At 65.0% G+C, this 22,163-nt stretch overlaps 1 protein-coding gene across 4 annotated transcripts in view; it reads right to left on the bottom strand.

Annotated features, from left to right (window-relative positions):
* The window catches only part of SBNO2 (strawberry notch homolog 2), a 47,503-nt gene that overhangs the window by 18,501 nt on the left and 6,839 nt on the right, over positions 1–22,163 (bottom strand). For 3 of the 4 annotated variants that reach the window (XM_059159186.1, XM_059159185.1, XM_059159184.1), the window contains exons 2-4: positions 17,170–17,361; positions 11,847–11,920; positions 11,100–11,211 (exon numbers count right to left, since the gene is read on the bottom strand). In XM_059159186.1, coding sequence (XP_059015169.1) covers positions 11,100–11,211; positions 11,847–11,920; positions 17,170–17,289 — 306 coding nt within the window. In that variant the 5' untranslated portion in view covers positions 17,290–17,361. Of the gene's footprint in view, positions 1–1,878; positions 2,041–11,099; positions 11,212–11,846; positions 11,921–17,169; positions 17,362–22,163 lie in introns of those variants that run through there. The other variant, XM_059159187.1, reaches the window with a different exon arrangement.

The raw sequence follows: 22,163 nt of genomic DNA on the forward strand, positions 1-22,163 counted from the left end.
TCCACAGCATGGGGACAGGGGCAGGAGAGCCACACCAACCCCCGAGTGGGAAAGGCACACCTCGACACTGCTTGGGATGCCCGGCGGCGGCACAGGTCAGAGCAGCCGCCCATGGGGCCAGAGGGTGGGGGGGTGGTGCTGAGTGGGCAATGGGAGGTCTGGCCCTGCTGACCGTGAGGCCTGCTCTCTGCCCACCAGGACCTCCCGGGGACTCTGCCACCTTCCAGGGCAGCTGGGGTCCGAGGGGGGGAAGGCTGGGCCATGGAAGCTGGGTGCTTGGTCCTCGGAGGCCGCATGGAGCACGGACCCCTGCGGGCTGCCAGGGGAGGTCTGGGTACTGGCAGCCGTCTGTCTTTGCTAAAATCCTTCTGGAATCACATCTTCTTTCCTTCTTTCCTTCCCACAGATCACCCGCAAGCCTGGTCACAGTGACAAGTGCCCCTGAGGCCATCAGGCTGGCAGCCCCAGGAGGCCCCGAGGGGTGGACCTGCTTCCTGAAGGTGAAGCAGTCACAGCAGGAGTGCACGCAGGTGGGGAGGGGCCCTGACCGGGGCTGAAGAAGAGGAATGGCACCTGGCAGAAGGTGGGTGCTTGTGGGCCCCCCTGCGTGGGCGGCGCAGAGAGACCCCTTCTCACGAGGATGGTGTGGACCGACCAGCACAGCAGGCCAGGAGACAGGGCCAGCATCCACAGGCAGGAGCCGTGTGAGCAGCAGGGACCCCTGATGGGACGAACGCAGCCTGGGGACGTCCTGCAGGACCCCCGGCCAGCCCTCCTGCGACCTCCCAGGGCACCACACGAGGAACAGTGGACTCAGGGTCCCGGCCCGGAGGGTCCGAAGCCGAGGGACAACGGAAATCCCGTGGGGTCGGGACGGGGTCCGGGGACAGAGCAAGGATCTCTGCTGAAGGAGGGGACGGGGCCCACCCGTCACTGCGCGGCCGTGCAGTGTGAGCGGAGGGCCCACGCGGGGCCCCGGGAGCTCTGTCCTGTGCGGGAACTCCGCTCACGACTGCTCCGGAAGAAGGGCTACTAGCAAAGTGGGAGGGTTCTGCCCACTTCGGGGCGCCGCTCCGCTTAATTCTTGGGTCCAAGGCAGGCAGGGCTTCACGTGGGGCACCGGGGTCCCTCCCGGCCGTACTCCCTGCCCAGCAAGGGTGGCAGGATGAGGCGAGGGCTGACCCCTCCCAGGTGGGCAGCTCACCAGCCCCTGGGTCGGGACCAGATGCCCAGCGGCCACCAGCGGATCCCCAAGATGACCCAAACCCAAACTCACCCTCCACGGACCCCCAGCAAAGTACCTCCTGAGACGCCAGGCCTCCACCCTACTCCGTCAGCAACAGCCCCCAGTGGGGAGGGAATGGGGGGGTCACCCTGACTGTTCTGGGGGACCAGGGAGGTCACAGGGTCACCTGCCATGGTTACTGTCTCTCAGCATTTTGGGGCTCCCTGGACTAGATGAAGACTTGCCAAACAGTGTCCCCGACAGAATGGGGGCACAGGACAGGATGGCCCCACCCCAGACCTCACCCGGGGCTTCCCTCGGGGAGCTGCAGCTGCTCAGCGCCACCGGGACCCCAGAAATGCCCTTGTGGAGACAGGGTCTGTCCTGCTAGCCCTGGGTTAGTGGCTGGAACCCGTCTGGGACCCGTGGGGATCCTGAGGAGGCACGGAGGGAGTGCGCCGTTCCTACCTGGCCGCTGGGAGCCCACCTCAAACCGCACTCCGCCAGCTCCAGCCCAGGACACCCCGAGATAGTCAGGGTCGGGCCGGCCGCCATGGGGCGCTCTCCGGGGTCCCGGCTGCCCGGGCTCCAGCGGCGGGGGAGGGGAGGGGGACCTGCCGGCGGGTGGGAGCGAGCGAGCCGCGCGCAGTTACCTTGTTGAGGGCCGCGAAGTGCAGCCAGAAGCGCAGCTGGGACATGGCGAGGGGGCGACGGCCGCGGAGGGCGCCCCGGACGGCGGCAGGCGGCTCCCGCAGGACCGCGACGGCGCTGGGCCGCTCTCGGCCCGGCCGCATTTGCATGTTGGGTTAGTCACCGCCAGCGCCCACTTCCCCTAAGGCGGCTGACTTTCAGGAAATGATGGCTGCCTGGGAAGTCAGGGCGATTACGGGCAGAGCGAGAATTCCTGCACTGGGCGTAATCTGGCCACAGAGCTCTCCGCGCTGCCCCCCAGCCGCGCGCACCCCGCCGGCCGGCGCGCCCTCCGGCAGCCGCCCGCCCACCCCAGGCCCGTGCCTCGGTTTCCCCAGCCCGCGGGTACTCCGGGTGCAGACTGCCCTGGCCGGCGGGCAGGGACCTGCTCCTGCTCCTGGGGTGCCCATGGCAGGGAGGGGCACAAGTCCCCACGACACAGGGACAAAAGGCAGGCCCAGCCCGCCCCTGTACGCCCCCCCCACAGCTTTCCCCAGCCACCTTGGAGCCTGTCTCCAGGCCTCACCGGGCACCCCCGAGGCCTCTAGTCATGCTACGGCCCCAGCTGGGGGGCCTCCCCACAGGAACCGGGGCCCCTCCTCTGCTCCTTCTCTTGGAACTTTGCCAAGGGTACGGCTCTCTCCCCACCCCCCTTCCTTCCCCTCCCTGCCTGGCTCCACACCCTCAGCCCCACACAGGTCGCAGGGCACAGGCCGGGCTGGCGGGCAGCGCCCCGTGGGTCAGGGACTTTGCACGAGCACCTCACGGTGCCCTGTCCCACGGGACACAGCAGCCGCGTGGCTAGGCCGGGCTCCCTGCACGTGCTTTCGGGTGAGGAGCACCTGTGGGGCTGTGGCTGGGGTGGGGACCCTGGGCCGTGGGCCTTGTCGGGGACTGTAAGGGATCGCGGGCTCCAGTCCCACAGAGCCACTATGGCATTCCTGTCCGGTCTGCACCACAGAGCCCGCAACCCCCGCCCCGTCCCGGCCCCAGCAGGGCTGTAGAAGGGAAAGTCCCAGCAGCAGGATGCCGGCAGGACGCCCACCCCGTTGGGAGCAGGGAAATGCGAACCAGAACCGGGGAGACGCCACGTCACGGCCCCCTGGACAGCCCGACCCCAACACGCAGTGACAAGTGCCGGCCAGGACGTAGGGACGTCGCTGGCGGGGACATGACGCAGGACCGTCTCTTCGGAAACAGTCCCGCAGCTGCTCGGACAGTTGCACACGGACTCACGCGACGACCCTGCGAGTCCACGGCTGCGTACGTGGCCGAGACACACGGAAACACACGTCCCACCAAACCCTAAGTGCACGTCCACAGCGACACGACTCACGGCAGCCAAAAAGTGATGACGAGCACAGTGTCCCCGCACAGGTGGATGTAGCCCACCCACATGCGGGAGCGTCCCCGGCCCCAGCAGGAGCGAGGCCCCCACGCCCCGCCCTGGGGACAGACCCCGAGCCCACAACACGCAGGGAGGGAACCAGACACAGGAGGCCGCAAGGGGTGTCCACACATGTGACACGTCCAGACCAGGCTCCTCCACGGGCGGGAAGGGGACTCGTGGGGGCCCAGGGGCTGGGGCAGGGGATGGCAGATGGGAACACAGTTTCCTCGGGGCTGATGGAAAGTTCTGGGACTGGACAGAACTTGTGGTTGCACAGCCCTGTGAATTTACCTTAAAAAGGTGGATTTATTCATTTGACAGAGATCACAAGCAGGCAGAGAGGCAGACAGAGAGAGAGAGGGGAAAGCAGGTTCCCCGCTGAACAGAGCCTGATGCGGGGCTCGATCCCAGGACCCTGAGACCATGACCTCAGCCGAAGTCAGAGGCTAAACCCACTGAGCCGCCCAGGCGCCCTTATTTTATTTTTTCTAACAGTTTTTAGTCACTCATTTTCTTTTGTGATAGTCTCTACGCCCAACATGGGGCTTGAATTCAAGACCCTGAAATCAAGAATCATACACTTAGGACGCCTGGGTGGCTCAGTGGTTAAACGTCCGCTTCGGCTCAGGTTGTGACCCGGGATCCCGGGATCGAGCCCCACATCGGGCTCCCCGCTCAGCGGGAAGCCTGCTTCTCCCTCTCCCACTCCCCCTCCCACTCCCCGTGCTCGTGTGCCTTCTCTCGCTGTGTCTCTCTCTGTCAAATACATAAATAGGGGCGCCTGGGTGGCTCAGTGGGTTAGGCCGCTGCCTTCGGCTCAGGTCATGGTCTCAGGGTCCTGGGATCGAGTCCCGCATCAGGCTCTCTGCTCAGCAGGGGGCCTGCTTCCCTCTCTCTCTCTCTGCCGGCCTCTCTGCCTACTTGTGATCTCTGTCTGTCAAATAAATAAATAAAATCTTTAAAAAAAAAAAAAAAAAAAACAAATACATAAATAAAGTCACACGCTTTCCTGACTGAGCCAGCCAGATGCCCCCAAAGCGCGGATTTCAAGGCACGTGGACCTGGACTGAGGTTCCAAACAATGACTAGAAACCAAACCAGAGAGACGCACGAAGTACACGGCCGGGTTCTCATGACTAGATCCAACTGCCACGAGGTCTGTCGGGTTTCAGCAGCTTCTGACCTTTGACTATTCGCCCCCCAGATCTCAGTGCAGACGGCTGGCCAATGGGCAAGGGTGGCCTTGAGGAGACGGGGAAGCCAGCACCCACTGGGCCCCTGGCTGCCCTGTCCCTCCCCACCGGAGGCCACAGGCTGGGGGTCAGATGCGTGCCTGGATGGAGACATAGGGGCTGAGTGGGGACCTGGGCAGAGGCCCCGGCGGAAGTCAAACCCAGTGACTTACACGCAGGTCAGGTGTGTGCGCAGGGCCGCCCCCGAGGACAGGACTGCCTCTGTCCCTATCTGGCTGCCTCGCAGCTGGGAGCTGTCTGGCAGGGCCCCCTCTGACCCCGGGTGACCCCCTGCCCTGGGCCAGGCGGGGTGAAGGGGGCGGGCCCGGCCCAGCTGCCCCGTTCCCCAAGAACCCCCCGTCTGTGCTGGGGTTCGGCCTCCTCTCCTCCCTGCCTCGCAGGCCCTCACACAAGCCGCGCCCTGCTGGGCTTTAGGCCACCACTTCCGGGGAGGTGGGGGTGCACGTGGGGCAGAAGGGTGGGCCGGACACTGCAGGTCCCCTCAGGCACACCTCACTGCTGGGATGTTCCTGTCAAGGGTGAGTTACGTCCCCCAAAGACTCACGCTCACGTCCTGTCCCCTGGTCCTGGGAACGGGACCTTATTTGGATACAGGATCTTTGCACGGACAGTCAGTTCAGGTGAGGTCGTACAGGAAGCGGGAGGCTGGGAGGCAGCCAGTGACGGGTGTGTCCTCGCGACACGCACAGGGAGGTAGCCTCGTGTAGCCGGGACAGGCTCTGAGTGATGTGGCCGCACGCACGGGGATGCCTGGAGCCCCCGGACCTGGGAGAGGCAGGAGGGACCCTCCCCTGGAGCCCAAGAAGGGAGCATGGCCCCGCCACACCAGGATCTGGAGGGCCTGGCCCCAGCACAGTGAGGGCATGCTCTCTGTAGTTCAAGGTCACTCCGTTTGTGGGGCCTGGTGGGGGCGGCCCTGGCTCACACGGCCCCCAAAGAAACGGCTCTGTTAGCCCACTGCCATGGGAACAACTGACCTGCCATGGGGACAACTGACCCTGAGCACTCTGTGCTGTTGTAGTTGGGGCGAGGGGGTGGGCTGGACCCCGACCCAGGGCTTTCTGCAGGGGCCACTCTCCAAGCACCTGGCCACCCTTCATTGCCTCGTCCCCTGGCTCCTGGCTGTCTCAGCTTCTGTGCAGCGACCCTGTGGAGACACCCATGCTCCTGCTCTCACTGGTCTGTGCTGCTCCGGCAGACCACAGAGGGGCCTTCAGGACAAACCCCGGAGCGGGGGCGGGGTTCTTGGCTGCGGCTCCGCGGGAACCAGGAGGCTTCCTTAGAGAAGCAGCATCCTGCTGGCTCTTGCTGCTACCAGGGACTGCTGGAGGGTGCTGCGACCTCTGCAGAGCAGGCAGTCCTGCCCGCCCCTCCGCGGAGAGCTGCTGAGAGTTTGCAAAGCACTTTCCTGAGTGTGACCTCATCCTGGCTTCCCAGAAGCCCCAGGCCGGCGCACGGAAAGTGTCCTTACTGGGGGGGTGCAGGGCCCACCCGAGATGCTGGGAGCGACGCTCAGGGCAGTGCCCACCCCACTCACTGCATGAGGGGGCTTGGTGTGGAGACAGGGGCCCTCCCCCAGAGTCCGGCCAGGATGTTCGGGGTCCAGGTGGACCTGGGGGGAGGGGTCAGGGCAGCACCCGCTTCCAGAAAACACATGGGCCGGGCAGCACGTCCACAACCAGGACCCCAGAGATCCCAGAGTCGGGAGAGCATAGGGCAGGGCCTGGAGGCACGAGGCCTTGGGCAAGGCGGTCCGTGACCCTGAGTCCTTCGGTGCCAGCCGACCTCAATGTGTCCCCAGACATCCCCGATCAGATTCAGCCCACCTGGAACACAAGTCCCAGGAGCCTGCTCACGGATGTTCACCACGGCAGGGTTCAGGATCCCACTGCGGGAACCACCCAGATGCCCGTCAGCCAAAGAACACATACAGTGGGTCCCTCACACGCGGACCCGTCCCTCAGCTGCCGGCAGGAGTGAGACGCCCCCGGCGCATGCCCCGGGGACAGACCCCAAGCCCACGACGCTCAGACAGGGAACAAGACACAGGAAGCCACACAGGGTGTGAGTCCATACGTGTGACACGTCCAGACCAGGCTCCTCCACGGACGGGAAGGGGGCTTGTGAGGGCGGGGCCCGGGGAGCAGGGAGGAGTGGGGAATGCTGGTGGATGTGGGGTTTCCTTTTGGGGCAATGGCACATTCTGGCATTATACAGAGGGGACAGTTACACGACCCTCCAAATTTGCTAAGAGTCACTGAATTGTAGGATTTGCAAATCACAGCTTAAATCAAAAGCAAGGAATAAAAAGCCATGCACTCACAGCTGGGGTGGGAGAGTCCAAGGGGGTCCCCTCAACTACTGGGGGCACCAGTGAGAGCCGGAGGACCTGGGCGGCTCCATGCCAGCCACGGTCAGAAGAGGCCTTCCTTGGGGAAGCGGGTGGTGTGCAGGCTTACGCGGGGTCTTCAGGGGCTGAGTCTGGGTCACCCCAGACGGCTCCAAGCGGGGACACACAGACAGGCACCCCCAGCAGCCCACGCAGCAGCACTGAAGCAGCCCCTGAGGGTGGCCCGTCGTGTCACAGCCAGGTGGCCGAGTGCGGAGGGCCAGCTCTCCCCACAGAAGTCCTCCAGCCGACAAACAGTGAAGGAACAGAGACCGCGGTGTCTGCTAGTCAGTGACGGTCACCGCAGGCCACATCCAGCCACGCATGAGGAAATCCATCCCGCCCCCACCACGACAGACCAGGGTCCCCAGCAGCCTCGACGCACGCGCCCTGGGCGAGAGGGGAACGCAGCAGCAACCTGACCATGGCCGGGGGACAGCAGAGGGCCCCAGTGCTACTGCCCCGACCAGGGCTCAAGGTCAGTCCCACGCACAGGAAGACACGTGGAAGGGCAGGCACACAGGGGACACCCGAGACTGCAGGACCTGCCTGCAGGACCCCTGCCGAGAACACAGCACCCTGGGAAGCGCACAGGCCCCAGGCCAGCCTGCACAGCGGGGCCCAGCTCCCTGCGGGGGCCTCTGCGCTCCAGGCCGGGCGCTCTGGTCTGCTGGCTGCGTCGGGGGGACGGACCGCAATGCCACCCGACGAGAACGCGCCGGAGACCGCGCTGGAGACCGGGGCAGCGCGTGAGACGGCGAAGAGCCGGCACCGTTTCCCACCCGCCCTAGGCACCTGAAGTGCCGTAAAGCTCATTTCGTCACAAAACCCTCACATGTACAAGAAAAGAGTATCAGCCCTGAAATTTTTAGGTAACCCCTGGGTGCATGTGCCCTTCATCCTGGAACTGGCCCCTGGGTTCTGGGCCACTGCAGAGGGTCCAGCTGCGACTACGCAGGGGAACAGAGTGGTCTCTGAGTGAGGACTAGCTTTGACTTTCTGCACGCCTGAGCGCGGGTCCCACGGGCTGCAGGCCCCACCTGGAAGCTAGGAACTCCAGGGCACCCGGCAGCTCAGTCAGCAGAGCATGTGAGTCTTGGTCTCAGGGTTGTGAGTTCAAGCTCCACTTTGGGTGTAGAGTTTACTTAAAAATAAAACTAAAATTAAAACAAAAAACAAACAAACAAAAAGCCAGAGAACCCACAGAGAGGCATAGACAACCCGCTGCCAATGTCCCGGGTCTGGGTTGGATCCTGCGTGGAACCGAGGGAGGGACCCAGCTCCCCCAGTGCTCAGCGTGTCAGCCCTTGTCACAACACAAGGAACAAAGTCCCTCAGACAGTGAAGCTGGAGCCAAGACTAGGCACAGGCCTGGGAACCCAGTCCGGATGCCCTCCCTGAAGAGAGGGGAGGGATGCTGATCCCGGGAACTGCTCCATGCCCCAAAGGAGACTGGGAGAGAAGGCCTCTCTTGCAGGCAGAGTCACACAGCTCATCTCCTTTCTCTTTTTGCTTTGGCTGCCAGGAAACTCAGGGCTCGGGTTTAGCGAGCAGGAGGGATATCAAGGCCTGCAGGTTTATGTTCACTCCTGGCTGCGGCGCAGCTCCAACTCCTTCCGATTAATAGCACAGTGAAGAACGTCAGAACGTGCCGTGGCCACACGTGGGCTTCACAGGGTGCGTCAGCCTCCTCTCGCTACCATAATAAGCTACCACAAATATTACAGCTGAAGACAGCACACCTTTATTACCTTGTGGTCCTGGAAATCACAAGTCCAAAACCGAAAGCTATGTTCCCCCCCCGGGCCCAGGGAGACCGGCTCCTGCCCTTTCCTGGCCCGCGGCCCCCCATCCTCCCCGCCGGCAGCGCCGGGTCTGCCCGTCTCCGGGACCCCCGCCCTCTGCCTCCCTCTCGTGAGGACCTGGTGAGGACGCCGGGCACCCCGGGAACCCAGGGTCACCCCCAGCTCACGGCCCTGACGAGGTCCCCTCTGCCGCGGGAGGGGACACATCACAGGTCCCGGGACCAGGAAGGGGACGTCTCCGAGGCTATCACTTTGCTGGTCGTCATGGTGATGGCATTCGGTCAGTCAGGAGCACAGGGTGTCCGTGGCAGGCCCACTGGCTGAGCCTCAGCAGGGTCTGGGCCCCCTTTCTAGCATGGCCCGCAGGCCTGGGGGTCACCAGGGAGTGGAGAAGGCTAACGGGGCCTCAGGACCCTTCACCCCAACTGGACTCTGGTCCCACATCCGTCTAATTCCACACTTAATACCAGGGGGAGATTCTGTTCGAAGAAGGTTCTGCTGCTTTAGAAGAAAGATCGGGTCCGAGCAGCCCCCCGCAGGGTGGGCCGCTGCCGAGCTCAGCAGGCGCTCGGTACCTATCTGGGAGCCGGGTACGGCCGAGCTGCACCGCAGAGCAGCGACCCCCACACGCAGTGAGATGGGTGCGGCGGCCCCAAGGGTGGGTCCGAGGAAGCGCACTGGCTCTGGGAAGAGCCGAGAGAAGCGGTATGAACTGAGCGATGAAAGCGAGCCGGGCGGGCGGCCCCAGCCGCGGCTTCCTCTCCCAGGAGCCTCAGCTCCCCGGCCTGGAGAGCAAGGGCTGCCCTGGCCAGGAGCCGGCATCCTGAGACGCTGGGGCTGGCTGAGGAGCTGTCCTGGACCCGAGCAGAAGACCTCGATCGGCGCTCAGAGCACGCGCGGCGGCTCAGGGAGGGGGTCAGGCCGTGGACCGCCGGCCGCACCCATTGTCGGGGACATGGGTGCTTCGCAGGCGGGGCGACGGCAGCCGCCACACCAGAGCAGCCAGCGCATCCTTGCGCGTCAGCAGCCAGCGGGAGAATCCACGTACGCCTGCAAAGGCTGCTGGGACGCCACCACGGGGACCCCTCATCCCTCCCCCGCTGCCCCCTCCCCCTGGGAGAGCTGGAGCCCAGATGAGGCCTGCGAGCCCCAGAGGGCCAGCTGAGCCCACTGTGCTCGCATGTCCTCCAGGCCCAGCCAAGCCCCTTCCCGGGGGGCCACACGGGGTCCAAGCTGGAGAGGGAGGGAGGGCTTGAGCCACACACGCACATGCTCCCGCGGTCCTGCCGGGTGAAGGCCTCCCGGGCTGCACCCCACAGCCGCCCCTCGTGGCTCCTGGCAGCCATGCCTGTGGCTGACGACCCACTGGGCTTAGGGCCTCCCTGCTCCATGATCAGCTCATCCCCGACTTCAACTCAGTAACACGTGCAAAGACCCTGTTTTCCAAGGAAGCTCCCATTCTGGACTTGGCTCCAGGCCCTGCAGGGTGCTCCAGGGACACTGGGCAGCTCCCCGCAGAGGGAGCCGGTCGGAACCTACCCTGCCTGGGTCCAGGGGAATACAGCTGGTGGGTCTGAGCCGTATCCTCCCGGACTGCTCCCCAGGGGCCACAAAAGCCCCCACTGTACAAGGAAAGCTGAGGCCCTGGGGACCCGAGCCCCCGGGGACGGACAGTTCCCAAGCTGTGTGCCGGAGTACCCCAGCTGTGGCAAAACCAAGTCCCGCACGGTTCTGAGGGCAACTCAATGCCGCCCCAGGCCGCCTCCGTCCCAGCCACAGATCCTGCCTGGGCTCCTTCCCACAAATGCTCTCTGGAGGCGCCTGGCTTCTGGGGCCTGCCACAAGGAGGGCAAGCCGTCAGACACGGCCGGCGAGGGTGCATCGGAGACCCCCCCAAAATGAAACCGCACGTGTCTCTTCCTCCAGTGCGGGTGGGCTACACTCTTCAAATGGCCACCATTCGGGTCACGAGCACCCAGTCTGGTCTTCGCACCCAATGGAGCATCGCTCTGACCGGGGGTACAGGGCATGAGGTGCCACGGCACCCAGATGGGGCAAGCATGGGGGCCTGCACCCAGGAGAAGGAGGTGCTATGCTTGGAAAAGCAGACCCAGCGCCCCCCAGACGCCGCCTCACAGCCACGCCTGGGGCGCCAGCACCAAGCGGACAGGGGTACGCCTCCGGCCCAGCTCTTTCACTGCAGGGAAGCCGCCGGGGCGACCTGGGAACCCTCGGCCATGGGGGCAGCAGCTCTTCCTGAGTACAGACCACAGGCACTTGAGCTGGGCCAAGGCCGCCCATGCACCCTCACGGGAATGGCTGGGGGACCGCGGCTCCAGGTCCCTACCTGAGGAAAGTCGCCCGTCTTTGGCAGGAAGCTGGGGGTGGTGGTGGGAGGTCCGTAGCTGGTGTCCACGCAGGGCTGGCCGGCAAGGAAGGAGGTGGAGCTCATGAACTGGCTGCAGGGAGATGGGGACAGAGAGTGGCTGTTAGGACAGGAGCAGGAGCCACCGGCCCGAGGACCAGCTCCAGCGTCAGGTGTCATGGGCCATCCCCATCCCAGCCACAGATCCTGCCTGGGCTCCTTCCCACAAATGCTCTCTGGAGGCGCCTGGCTTCTGGGGCCTGGAGGCTCCTTGGAGAGGCCCACATGCCCGTGTCCCAGGACACAGTGCCCTGCAGTCGCCAGGCACGGCTGGGCTCCTCCACAAGCCGTTCCTGAGCCAGGCACTTGGCCTGCTCCCAGCCAACCCCCCGCAGGCTCCTACTTACTCTTCAAAACCCCACTCGCCGTGCCCTCCCAGCTCCTTCGCCCCCAGAGTTCTCACCCCCAGCCCAGAGGGTACCCACAGAGCCCTCTGCCCTTTTCCCTGGTGGGCTCTAAGACCGGCCATAGCCAGTCAGTCGCAGCTGCCTCCACGTGGCCAGGGCCTAGCCCACAAGCCCCTGAGCGGGATGCTGAAGCCCTCCACGGGCCATGAGCTCTATTTTATTCTGGCAGGGCCCGCAGAACCATGAAGGCTCTGGAGGGCTCCATGGCTGCAGGGCATGGCGCGGCAGGGCAAGCTAGGAGCCGGAGGCCAGAGGGACTTACGGGCTCTCGCTGGAGAAGGCTGGGTGCGGCGCGGGCGAGAAGGCGGCCCACCACGGGCAGTGCAGCACGGCGCTCTGAAACAGAGCAGGAGTGTCAGGGGCGCCCACCGGGGGCCCGGTCAGCAAGGAGGGGGGAGCACGCTGCCACCACGGCCTGGGTAGGAACTGCACCCTGTGGTCCCCCAGCCGGGTGGCCAGCGAGCAACCACAGCTCCGTGCGTCGGTCTGCCCATCCGTCCAGGAGAGCCCCCGGAGGGGACCGCCGTGAAGATGGAGGAACCCATCTGCGCATGCGGAGGGCTCGGGCCGGCCGAGAGCCACGGGCACCCAGCCATGGGCGGGGCGGGACGGGGGAGGGGGGCGCGACCCACCTCTAGACTGGGAGCACCCCCTCATCTCCGGAGGGCCTAGAGGGCCCAGACTGCTGGCCCACCCAAGGGTCTGACCTGGGAAGCTGCATCCAACACAGGTGTGCTGGAGGGCCGGGGACCCTGTCTGGAGGCCCCCTGCTTCCAGAAAGTAGAGGGTGGGACTGGGGCACCTTCTGGTCCAGGCTCAAGGGACGTCCGTGTGGCAACAAGGGCTTCTCCGAGGGGCTCCGGGGGGCTCCCCCTCCCAGGGGGGAGAGCCTGTCCTTCTCAGAGCTCCCGCAGGCCAAGCCGGCTTGGAAGGGGTTCTGGGGAGCCCGCTTTGAGAAACAGTCATGGTGGGCTGGAAGGAGGACCCTGAGGTCAGTGGGGGCGCGGCGGCCCCGCACCGGGCTCTGATAGGACCAGCTTGGGGGCGTGGACAGTGGACGCTCACGCCGCCCGCACGACAGGCTTGTCCCACCCTGACGCACAGGCCTGTCGAGCAGGGGTCCCTTCCCCAAAGCCACACCGTGGCCTGTGTGGGAGCACGTCCGGGAGGCCCCGGCCACCGCTGGGGAGGGGCCAGCTGGCTGTCGTCCGTGTCCCCACTTGTCCTAGCTGGCCCTGGCAGGTGGAAGACCAGCAGCCTTCCCACGGGGCCCCCAGAGCCAGGCTCTTCCACCAGGCGGCAGGAAGCCATCCCTTAGCCACGGCTTCCTCCCTCTCCGCGGGACTGACTGACAGAGAGCTGGCCCGGGAGCTGGCCCGGAACCAGCCCAGATGGCTGGGTGAGGAGAGGCGCCATTCTCCGGCGCCTGTGTCCCCAGCGGTGCGGGGAGCCGGCCCTGACTTCTGACTTCCCGTCACTGCGCACCCCCCCAGCCCCGACCCCTGCAGGGCTGCGCAGGCCCAGAGCAGCAGACAGGGGAAGGGGAGGGGGAGACCTGCAGGGAAGGGGTCCCGCCCACTCCTCCAGGGTTGGCACGCGCTGCAGAGACACTACCGGAACAGTCTGGAGGAGCAGTCCAGGGCCCTCCCGGCATGACGGCTGGCGGCACTTCTGGAGAGTAACTATGGAAGCCTCCAGAAGCCCCTCCAGGGCAGCAGGGTGAGGTCACCCCAGCGCCCCAGTCTAGTAGTCTAGTGTCACTTCTCCTCTCCGGCCCCATGCAAGGAGAGGAACTGGGGGGCACCTGGACGGCTCAGTCCCTGGAGTGAACAACTCTTGGTCTCGGGGTTGTGGGTGCGAGCCCCACATCAGCTACGGAGAGGACTTAAAACTAAAATCTTTTAAAAGAAAGGAGAAACTCCAACGTGAGAGAGGACCTAAGGGTCCCAGGGCCGCGAGCACTTCCAGAACATCTCACGACCTAGCAGAAACCAGGCACCGGGGGCCACTCCGGGCACACAGCAGGCAGACCCAGCTCGGAGGCGGCTTCCAGGCCAGGCAGGCCATTGTGGGGTGCGCCTCACTCCCCCCACCTCTCCTGCTCTGGGAAGCCGGACGGCGTGAAGTCACTGTGCCTCTGTCTACCGGCACCCCCGCCCCCTCTCCCCCGGCACAGGGCTCTGGGAGGCCGCCAGTCCAGGCCGCCCTAGTCCCCCTCCACAAGGTGCCACCACACCGCCTACGCGGGCCAATGCGAGCCTTCCTCGGGACCTGCCCCGCACAGCAGGCCCGTCTCTGCCTCTCCAGAGCAGGCCTCTGGGCGTGACCCATCTAGAGCCGGGCGCCAGCCTCCCGCCCCCACCCCACCCCCAGGCCAGCCAAGGCAAGCTTGCCTGGGGATTTTCCAGGTGGGAACAGAGGCTGGCTTCCACCAGGGGCATGAACGCCCTCGGGCCTGTAAGCCCAGGTAGGCCGATAACGCTTTTGCCAGGGCAGATAAAATAGGGTGTCTAGCAAAAATGGAATTTCTGATAAACAGCAACAGTTTTTAGGGGCGCCTGGCTGGCTCAGTGGGTTAAGCGGCCGCCTTGGTTCCGGCTCAGGTCACAGTCTCAGAGTCCTGGGGTGGAGCCCCACGTCAGACTCCGCACTCAGCGAGGCACCTGCTGGGGACTCTCTCCCACTCCCTGCGCCCCTCCCCGTGCGCTCGCACTCTGTCTCTCTCAATAAGGAAGATCTTTAAAAAACAGAAAAACTCAGGGGCACCCGGGGGGCGGGGCCCAGTTGGTTGAGCGACTGCCTTCAGCTCAGGTCGTGATCCTGCAGTCCCGGGACCGAGCTCAGCGGGGAGTCGGCTTCGCCCTCTGCCCTCCCCTCTCGTCCTCTCTCTATCCCCCATTCTCTCTCAGACAAATAAATAACATCTTTTTTTAAAAAGAAATTTTTAGAGTAAATATTGCACGGGACGTTCACATTAAGATATCCTTTGTCTGCGTGAGACTTAACCTTCGCCGTGTCCGCGCTCTCAGCTGCTCAATCAGGCCACCCTTAGTGACAGCGACAGTCCGTAGGTCCCTCCTCCAGAGCTTGGCTCGGCCCCGACAGGATGGGGTGGGGGGGAGTAGTGCTGAGCGTCCCAGCCACAGAGACAGGCCGTGCACACATCCAGCGTCAGCACAGGCTGGACCCAGTGTGGCCGGGCGAAGGTGCCCTCCCGGCTGGAGGCCTGCGGGGACAGGCTCCGTAGACACCCTGGGAGGGCCAGCCCAGCCCCACAGAGCACCATGGAGAGCGCTCTGCCGAGTTCCGCCAGTTCTGACAGCTGGAGGGGGCTGGGCCCAAGAGGCACTTCCCTGGCCCTGGGTCCACATGGGAGCCCCAGCAGGTCCCTCCACACCTGCTTCTGAGCATGGCTGGTCCTGGGCTGTCCAAGGAGCACCGGCACCCTAGCCACCGTCCTGGGCCACCATAAAGGGGCCGTGGCAGCAGCAGGATCCCTGTGGTAGAGCCCCATCCTCTGCGGCCCTACCCAGGGCTCCTTCTGACCCAGGAGTTCTGATTCGGAAGGACACCCCCCTCCCAGCCTCATCCGCAAGGGGAAACGCACGGGCGGTATTTACAGTGGCAGAAAGCTGGAATCTCCCCAAAAGCCAAACAATAAGGAAACAAGCAAATTAGGGGGTGCTGACAAGCAGGAACCCTGTAGCACTATCAGGAATGACGAGCGCACGCCCCAAGACTGCAGAGCCCACAGAACGGGATGAGACCAAGCCCCAGGACACACTCGCCCACAGCCCCGGGCCAGGTGGCACACGGGAACAGGAAGGCATTAGGTACAATGGCACGGACGGAGGTTCAGAGGGAGGCAGGGGACATGGAAGGTCAGAGGACGCGTGGACACAGCTCTACCAGGAAGGGGAGAGAGGGGAGGCGCACGGCGGTGTCTGGGACCCTGGCCGGAGGTGCTGGCCACCGGCCGAGGGCGCGGACATGGCGTCTTCAGTGGTCGCGCAGACGGGGAGGTCAGCCGTCCCCAGACTGCTGTGCGTCACGCCAGTGACTGTGTAGGTCAGGCCTGTGACGTTAGGTCACCAGTGGGTGCACCAAGACAGAACTCTGGGTCCACGCCACCCAGCTGCTTTCCAACGTTCCGTTTACGGATCTGGGACGCCCCCTGATGGTTCTGGGCATCTGACCCTGAGCAGTGCCTGACCCCAGCGGCCCACTTCCCGGCTCCTCTGAAATCCAAGCCTGATTCTCGCTCTCTCCTGCTACCTGGCCTCCTCCCAGCCCGAAGCCAGCAGGATGGAGGGGAAGGAACCAGCTGACACTTTCCTGAAGCAGGGCCCCATGGGAGCCCCAGCCAGCCCTCTACCCCCCGCCCTGACAGCTCGAGTCTCCCTGCTGAGAAAGTCCGCTTCTACGGCAGAAAGAACCCTTGTTCTGCCCCAGAGAAGGGAGGCTCCAGGCCTGACTTGCTGCAGAATACTGGACCCTGCATACACCCGGCCATTGAGCAGGCCGGGCTGGAACCTATGTGCCTTTAGCCACAGTCGGCGAAGCCCGGGAGTAGCCGTGGTGTCCTTGTGTGTGCGCGAGCCGGGAGCACCCGGAGTCCCGCCGAGAACGGGGCGCAGTCCTCAGCCGGAGAAGAAACGAGCCCTTGAGCCCGGCACAGACTGGAGGGACCTCGGCAGCGCGTCCCTGAGCGAGACCAGCCGGGCCGAGAAGGCCGCATGCTGTGGGGCTCTGAGTCCAGGGTGTTCTGGAAAAGCCAGGGCCCTGGAGGCCGGGGCGCGGGAGGGTGACAGCGCAGAGCCCGGAGGGCCGAAAGGCCCGGGAGCTATTCCGTGCCATGTTGTGATGGTGGCTCGGTGTCCATGACGTTCGTCCGAACCCACAGGGTGTGCAGCGCCAACCGTGAGCCCTGGCGTCCCCTGCGGCCAGTCGTCCATCACGTCCCCATGCTGGTCTGTCAGTCGTAACAACTCAGTGTGATCATTAACGCCACGTGTTGACAAGGCAGAAAGCGGGGTATGTGGAAACTCTGTGCTCCGCTTACCTATAAATCTACAACTGCTTAAGACATAAACGCTGGGGGATGCCTGGGTGGCTCAGTCGGTCCGACTCTTGATCTCGGTGCAGGTCGTGATCCCAGAGTCACAGGACCGAGCCCCACGCTCGGCAGGGACTCTGCCTGAGGATCTCTCTTCCTCCCCCTCTGCTCCTCCCCCCTTCTCTCTCTCAAATAAACCTTAAAAGACATAAGATCCATTACATCGAAAATAAAAAACCTCAAAATAATATGTTGCGGAGGTCGCAGCCCTCGTCCTGCCGGTGAGGACAACAGCCCAGGCCCGAGCGTCTTCCTAAGGGCCAGTCCTGACCTTGGCGAAACCAACCCAGTGGCTCATGTCTGAGAAACTTGGGGGCAGCTGGGCACCCCTAAGGGTCCTCCCTGGGAAGTGGGGGCTGGGACATCTGCTCGAGGCCCAGGCAGGGATGACCGCAGCTGCAGCCCCGGGAGCAGCGCGTCCCTCCCCACCCCTGCGCCCAGGCTGACGCTGGGGGCGGGGCAGACTCACCTGGACACCGGGCCCGCACAGCGGCGTCTGCAGGGGGGGCGGGCTGTAGAGGGTGCCGCCCGCCGGAGGGGGCTCACGCTGCGGAAGCTGCCCGTCCATGGCAGGCCCCACCACCAGCATCGGGGGGCTCCGCGACCCAGGCCGCGGGTGTGTCTATCTGGGTTTCTTGCTCCGCGGCGGTGGCATCATGACCTGGGAAGAGACATGGCACATCCCAAGGTCACCCTGGAGGCCCAACAGGTGAGGGCACAGCCCCAGGGATAAGGGAGAGTGGGCTAAGGGGCAGCCAGGTCAGGTGGGCACAGAGCAGGGGGGCTCAGCACAGCCAGCCACGCCTTTGGAGTGGGCGCGGAGGCTCCCCTGACCGCACGGTGTTGGGGCGCCCCTCGCCAGGGGCCGTGCCGGGGGAGGGGGACCTCTACCCCAGTGCAGCCTGAGCACACTTGAGCAGCCCCTGGGGCTGGGCGCTAAGCCCGGGCTCCAAGTCCTCAGGAGGCCCCAACCACGACTCGACAGCACCGCCTGTGGACACCGAGACCGGACTCTTGATCACAGGGCCTGCCCAGGCAGCAAGTGCCACCCAGAGGGGCTCACGGCCACGTGGAGCAGTGCCCAGGCCAGAACGAAGATGAGCTCTGGGACGGACCTCCAGGACGGCGGCAGCCCTTCCAGAGTGGCTGGGCTGCCCCACCACGCCCCTCCCTCCGCTGTCCACACGACCATAGAGGGCCGCCTGGCCCACCAAATAACAAGTAACTTGGCCCCAAGGGTCTGCTCCTGCCACCCACGAAGAGAGCCCCAGGCCCTGGTGCGCACAACAAGCCTCAGCCCATCCCACGGGCCCAGCTCCGTGACCTGGAGAGTCTGAGGCTGGGAGTCAAAGTCCAACCTAGCCAGCACCTCCAAGCTGAGCGCCAGCCCTGTCCCTCTGCCACCAGACTGGGCTCGCAGGAGTGTCTCTGGGGGAGTCGGGGCCATGCTGAGCCAGGCAGGGGCACAGACACACAGCTTCCCCACCGAGAACGGTCCTGCTCTAGAAGGCAGGCAGAAAATGCCACCCGGGCTGACTACAGAGGCACAAGGCTTCCCACCCGATTTCCATCTGCCCCGTGGCCTGTGCCCTAGGCTCCCCTGGTCCCCACCCACCGCCACTGGGAGCCCAGACCCTAGGCTGGCCCTGGAGCTCCTCAGGCCGGCAGTGGCTGAAGACATTAATCACCGAGGGAGGCAGGAAGGGGAGGCAGCTGCCGCGCCCCGCCAAGCCCTGGATGAAGAAATCCTCGGGACTTCCAGTAATCACTGTCCGCACGTGGGCAGCTTATGCAATCCCTCAGGGGGCGGGGAGGGGCTGCCTTTACCCCGAGCTCCTGGCCAGCAAAGGGGCCCGCAGGCCTGAGCTCCAGCAGAGGGATGCATCTGGGCCCCAAGGACCTGCCGCTGCCCGGCTCGGCTTTGCAAGCTCACGGGCTCACCCCTGCTGCCAGGACGGCACTTCCCCCAGCCTGGAGGCCCTGGCCTGCCCCGGCCTGTTCCTGTGCCCTCCTGGCTCCTGCAAGCTGGAACCTGGTGGGACACAGCCTTAGAGCCAAGAGTGGAAAGTCCTGGGGTCTTCCTGGATGAGCACACAGTTAGCAGTGATTCAGGGTCTTGGCCGTTCCTTTTAAAGATTCTGGGGTCGTGCAGACGGGGTCAAAACCCCGCTCAGCCTCCTCACAATGGATTATTCTCTGACAGCGCAGGGGCACCTTGGCTCCTCTGAGCCCCAGTTTTGCTCATCAGGAGAAATGGGTTGTGTGGAAGTCCGTGGACAAGGCTGGACGGGCACTCAGCAGAGCGCAAGGCCGCGGCGACCCAGTGACCACTCCCTTCCCTGCGGCCCCAGAAATCTCCTGGATTTGGGGGACACCCCTTGAGGGGGCTCTGCTCCCAGCACCTGGGACAGGGGCAGGCAGGAATGACCTTTATCCAACAGAGAAAGCGCACGCAGCCGGCCACAGGTGCTAGCCGGCTGGCCCTCGTCCCCGGGGCTCGGGGGCCGCCCCTTCGGTAGCAGGTGCTCGCGCACGCCCCCGCCAGACCTCCCGGTAAGCCCTGTCCACGCCCCGCCTGCCACAGCTTCCCTCTCTCGGCAGCCACGTCCTGGAATGAAGCTGAACCCCTTCCCACAAGCAGGTTGCTCCCAGGCTCTGCGGCTACAGAGCCCTGGGCTACTCCGTTAGGAAGCACCACCCGAGGCCAGGGAGCGTGGGGTTACCACAAGCAGCTTCCCCGGAACCCTAGGAGAGGTGAGAACACTTGTCCGCACAAAACCTGTCCACCTGTGTCCATAGCGGCAGGAGTCACACCAGTCACAGAACACCCAGCGTCCACGAAAGGGAGAGACGACACATACAACGTGGTCGGTCTGCCCACGGGCGCGTGCTCGGCCCCAGCAGCAGCGAGGCGCCTGTGCGCTGCCCAGGGACGGACCCCGAGTCCACGACGCTCAGGGAGGGAACCAGACACAGAAGGGCACGGGGTGTGAGTCCAGGCGTGTGACACGCCCACACCAGGCTCCTCCAGAGACAGGAAGGACCTCATGGGGGCCACCAGCCACGTGATCGCTGATGGGGACACAACTAGCTTTCGGGCTGATGGAATGTTCCGGAATTAGGTAGTGGCGCTGTTGTAGGATACTAGGAATACAGTGAAAGACACTGAATCACGCCTCAGAAGAGCAGATGTTAGATTCCGCTACTCTACCACCACCCCACCCCCACCTCATCCCCCCGAGGCCGCCCTGCAGAACCCCCTTCCTGCAATGTCACTTCCCACCACCCCAGAGCCTCCACAGGCTCAGGCTTCCTGCTCCCCCGGACCCCCAAGGCACCCGGCCAGCCCCCCCCTGCACACCCTCAGGACCCCACCTGCCATAGTCCCCTGCTCTCTTGCCTCGGCTGACCTCCCCCACTTCCCACTCCCCAGCGCTGCCCGCAGAACCCTGCCCGGGCCCCCGAGCCCCGTCCCTGGGAGGCGCCAGCTGCTTCAGGACCAGCCCCGGTGGGCACCAGGTGGGCTCTCCAGGCACGGGGGGACAAAACCCAGACAATGCGGGGCTGGCTCGGAGCTCAGCACCCTAGTGGGCCCGGAGTGTATTTTTAGAACATCCCATGACAGGTGAGGCGTGGGTGCCCACACAGGCCCGCGCTTCACGGTCGTGGTTTACGTTCCCACAATTTCTTTTTGAGATCGGGTTTTCAAATGAGTCACTGTAAAACGAAAAGAGCAGGGACTCGGTGGCCCAGACAAGACAACGGGGCAGTGCAGCGCAGGAAGAGGCCACAGCCTGGGACAGGCTGACCCCGACACGCCCCCAGCCAGCAGGCATCTGCCGGCACCCAGCCCCTCTGCTGACCCCCTCAGCTGTCCCCCCAGCTCTGCTGGCTCAGCCCCCACACATCTGAGCAGGCTGTCCCGACCGCCCGGAGCACAGGCCCACCACGGCTCACTCCCTCGTCTGTACTCCGCCAGGCCAGGATCAGGTTGCCCCAAAACTGTGTCTCTGGGCAGCTGGGACTTGCTGGCCTCCCCCTGGGTAGGAGATGGCAGCCTTTCTGGCCCGCCTCCCACCTGACTCTAAGGGAAGGTCCTGGGATCCCAGGATGGGGCAGGGGCGGGGGTGGGGGGTGGAGAGGCGGACATGCTGAGGCAACCGCGCCCCACGGGGACGGGTGCCGGAGCCCCGCAGCCGCGCACCGAGGAGCACCGGAGCCCCGGGAGCTGGAGAGGCAGGAGGGACCCTCCCCTAGAGCCCCCAGAGGGAGCCCGGCCCTGCCACACCTTGAGCTCAGGTTTATGGGCTCTGGGACCAGAGACAACAAAGTTCTGTGATTCTAGCGGCCCAGAGTGTGGTCAGTTATTAAGGCCCCCCGCCCCCGGGGACACTGGCCTGGAGGAGGAAGCAAACCCTAGCTGGAGCCGCCCCAACCCTCTGCCCAGAGCCCTGCAAGCCCTGGGGGCTGGGAGCGCTGCCGACCCGGAGCTCCAGGCCAGGCTGGCACCGAGCGCGTGACCTGGGATTTCTACAGAGTTCCTGGGACGCGTCTGGAATGAGAGGCTCTGGGATGCCTAAGCCAGGCAGGGGCCCTGGTCCCCTGTGCATAGCTCAGGCAGGGCAGGAAGGGGGATGAGAAGCATAAGGTGAGCGCACCCAGAATCCCCACTTCGGAGCACAGCCGTCCAGGGGCTGGGGTTCCAGCTCTGTTGTCAATGCAGAGAAAGGTGGCCTGCAGGACCCCAGAGCGCACCCCCACAGACCTGCTGCCCAGGAGCAGTGTCTCAACCGATAGGGCACCTGCAAAACCTCCCGTGCTCCTGGGACACAGAGGAAGAGCCGTCCTGGGGACAAGCATGGGGCGGGGGGGAGGCCCCACATTTCCTCCACACCAGACACCTCAGCCCTGGCCTGGCTCGGTCAACGCGTGGCTGAACGCAGACCAGCAAGCGGACTGGGAGCAGAGGTGGCCCTGGCAGGAGGACCGCCACACAGCCTGTCCCTCGAGCCTGACCCCCAAGAGCAGAAGCGGCAGAGCTCGACCGTGTGGGGGACGCACGTGGGACACTGCACACCACCCCGGGAGCCGAGTGCAGGGACAGGCACGTGCCTGCGACCGTCGCCGGCGCCGCCAGGCTCGCAGCAGATGCCCGCGCTCTCCTCACACGCAGCGGACGGCGGCCCCCGGGAGAAACTGCACCTGGAGAAGCAGAACGCCGGGCGAAGACGACCCCCGGGAAAATGCAGACAGCCTGGGACCGGGTTCTGGAGACAGATGTGGGCTCGCCTCTGGCTCGCTGCCTGCCTCTGCCAGCCGTGGGCCCACGGACCCACCCCTGGTCCAGGAGAGACCAACTCCCTCGGGGCAGCCGCGGTGACAGCCCCGGGACGGGAGGAGCGAAGGGCCTGCCTGCCGGCCCTGCAGGGAGCCAGGTGCTCGGGCAGGCCGCACCTGAGTGTA

The sequence above is a fragment of the Mustela lutreola genome, chromosome 2 (genome assembly GCF_030435805.1).
Source record: "Mustela lutreola isolate mMusLut2 chromosome 2, mMusLut2.pri, whole genome shotgun sequence".
NCBI lineage: Eukaryota > Metazoa > Chordata > Mammalia > Carnivora > Mustelidae > Mustela > Mustela lutreola.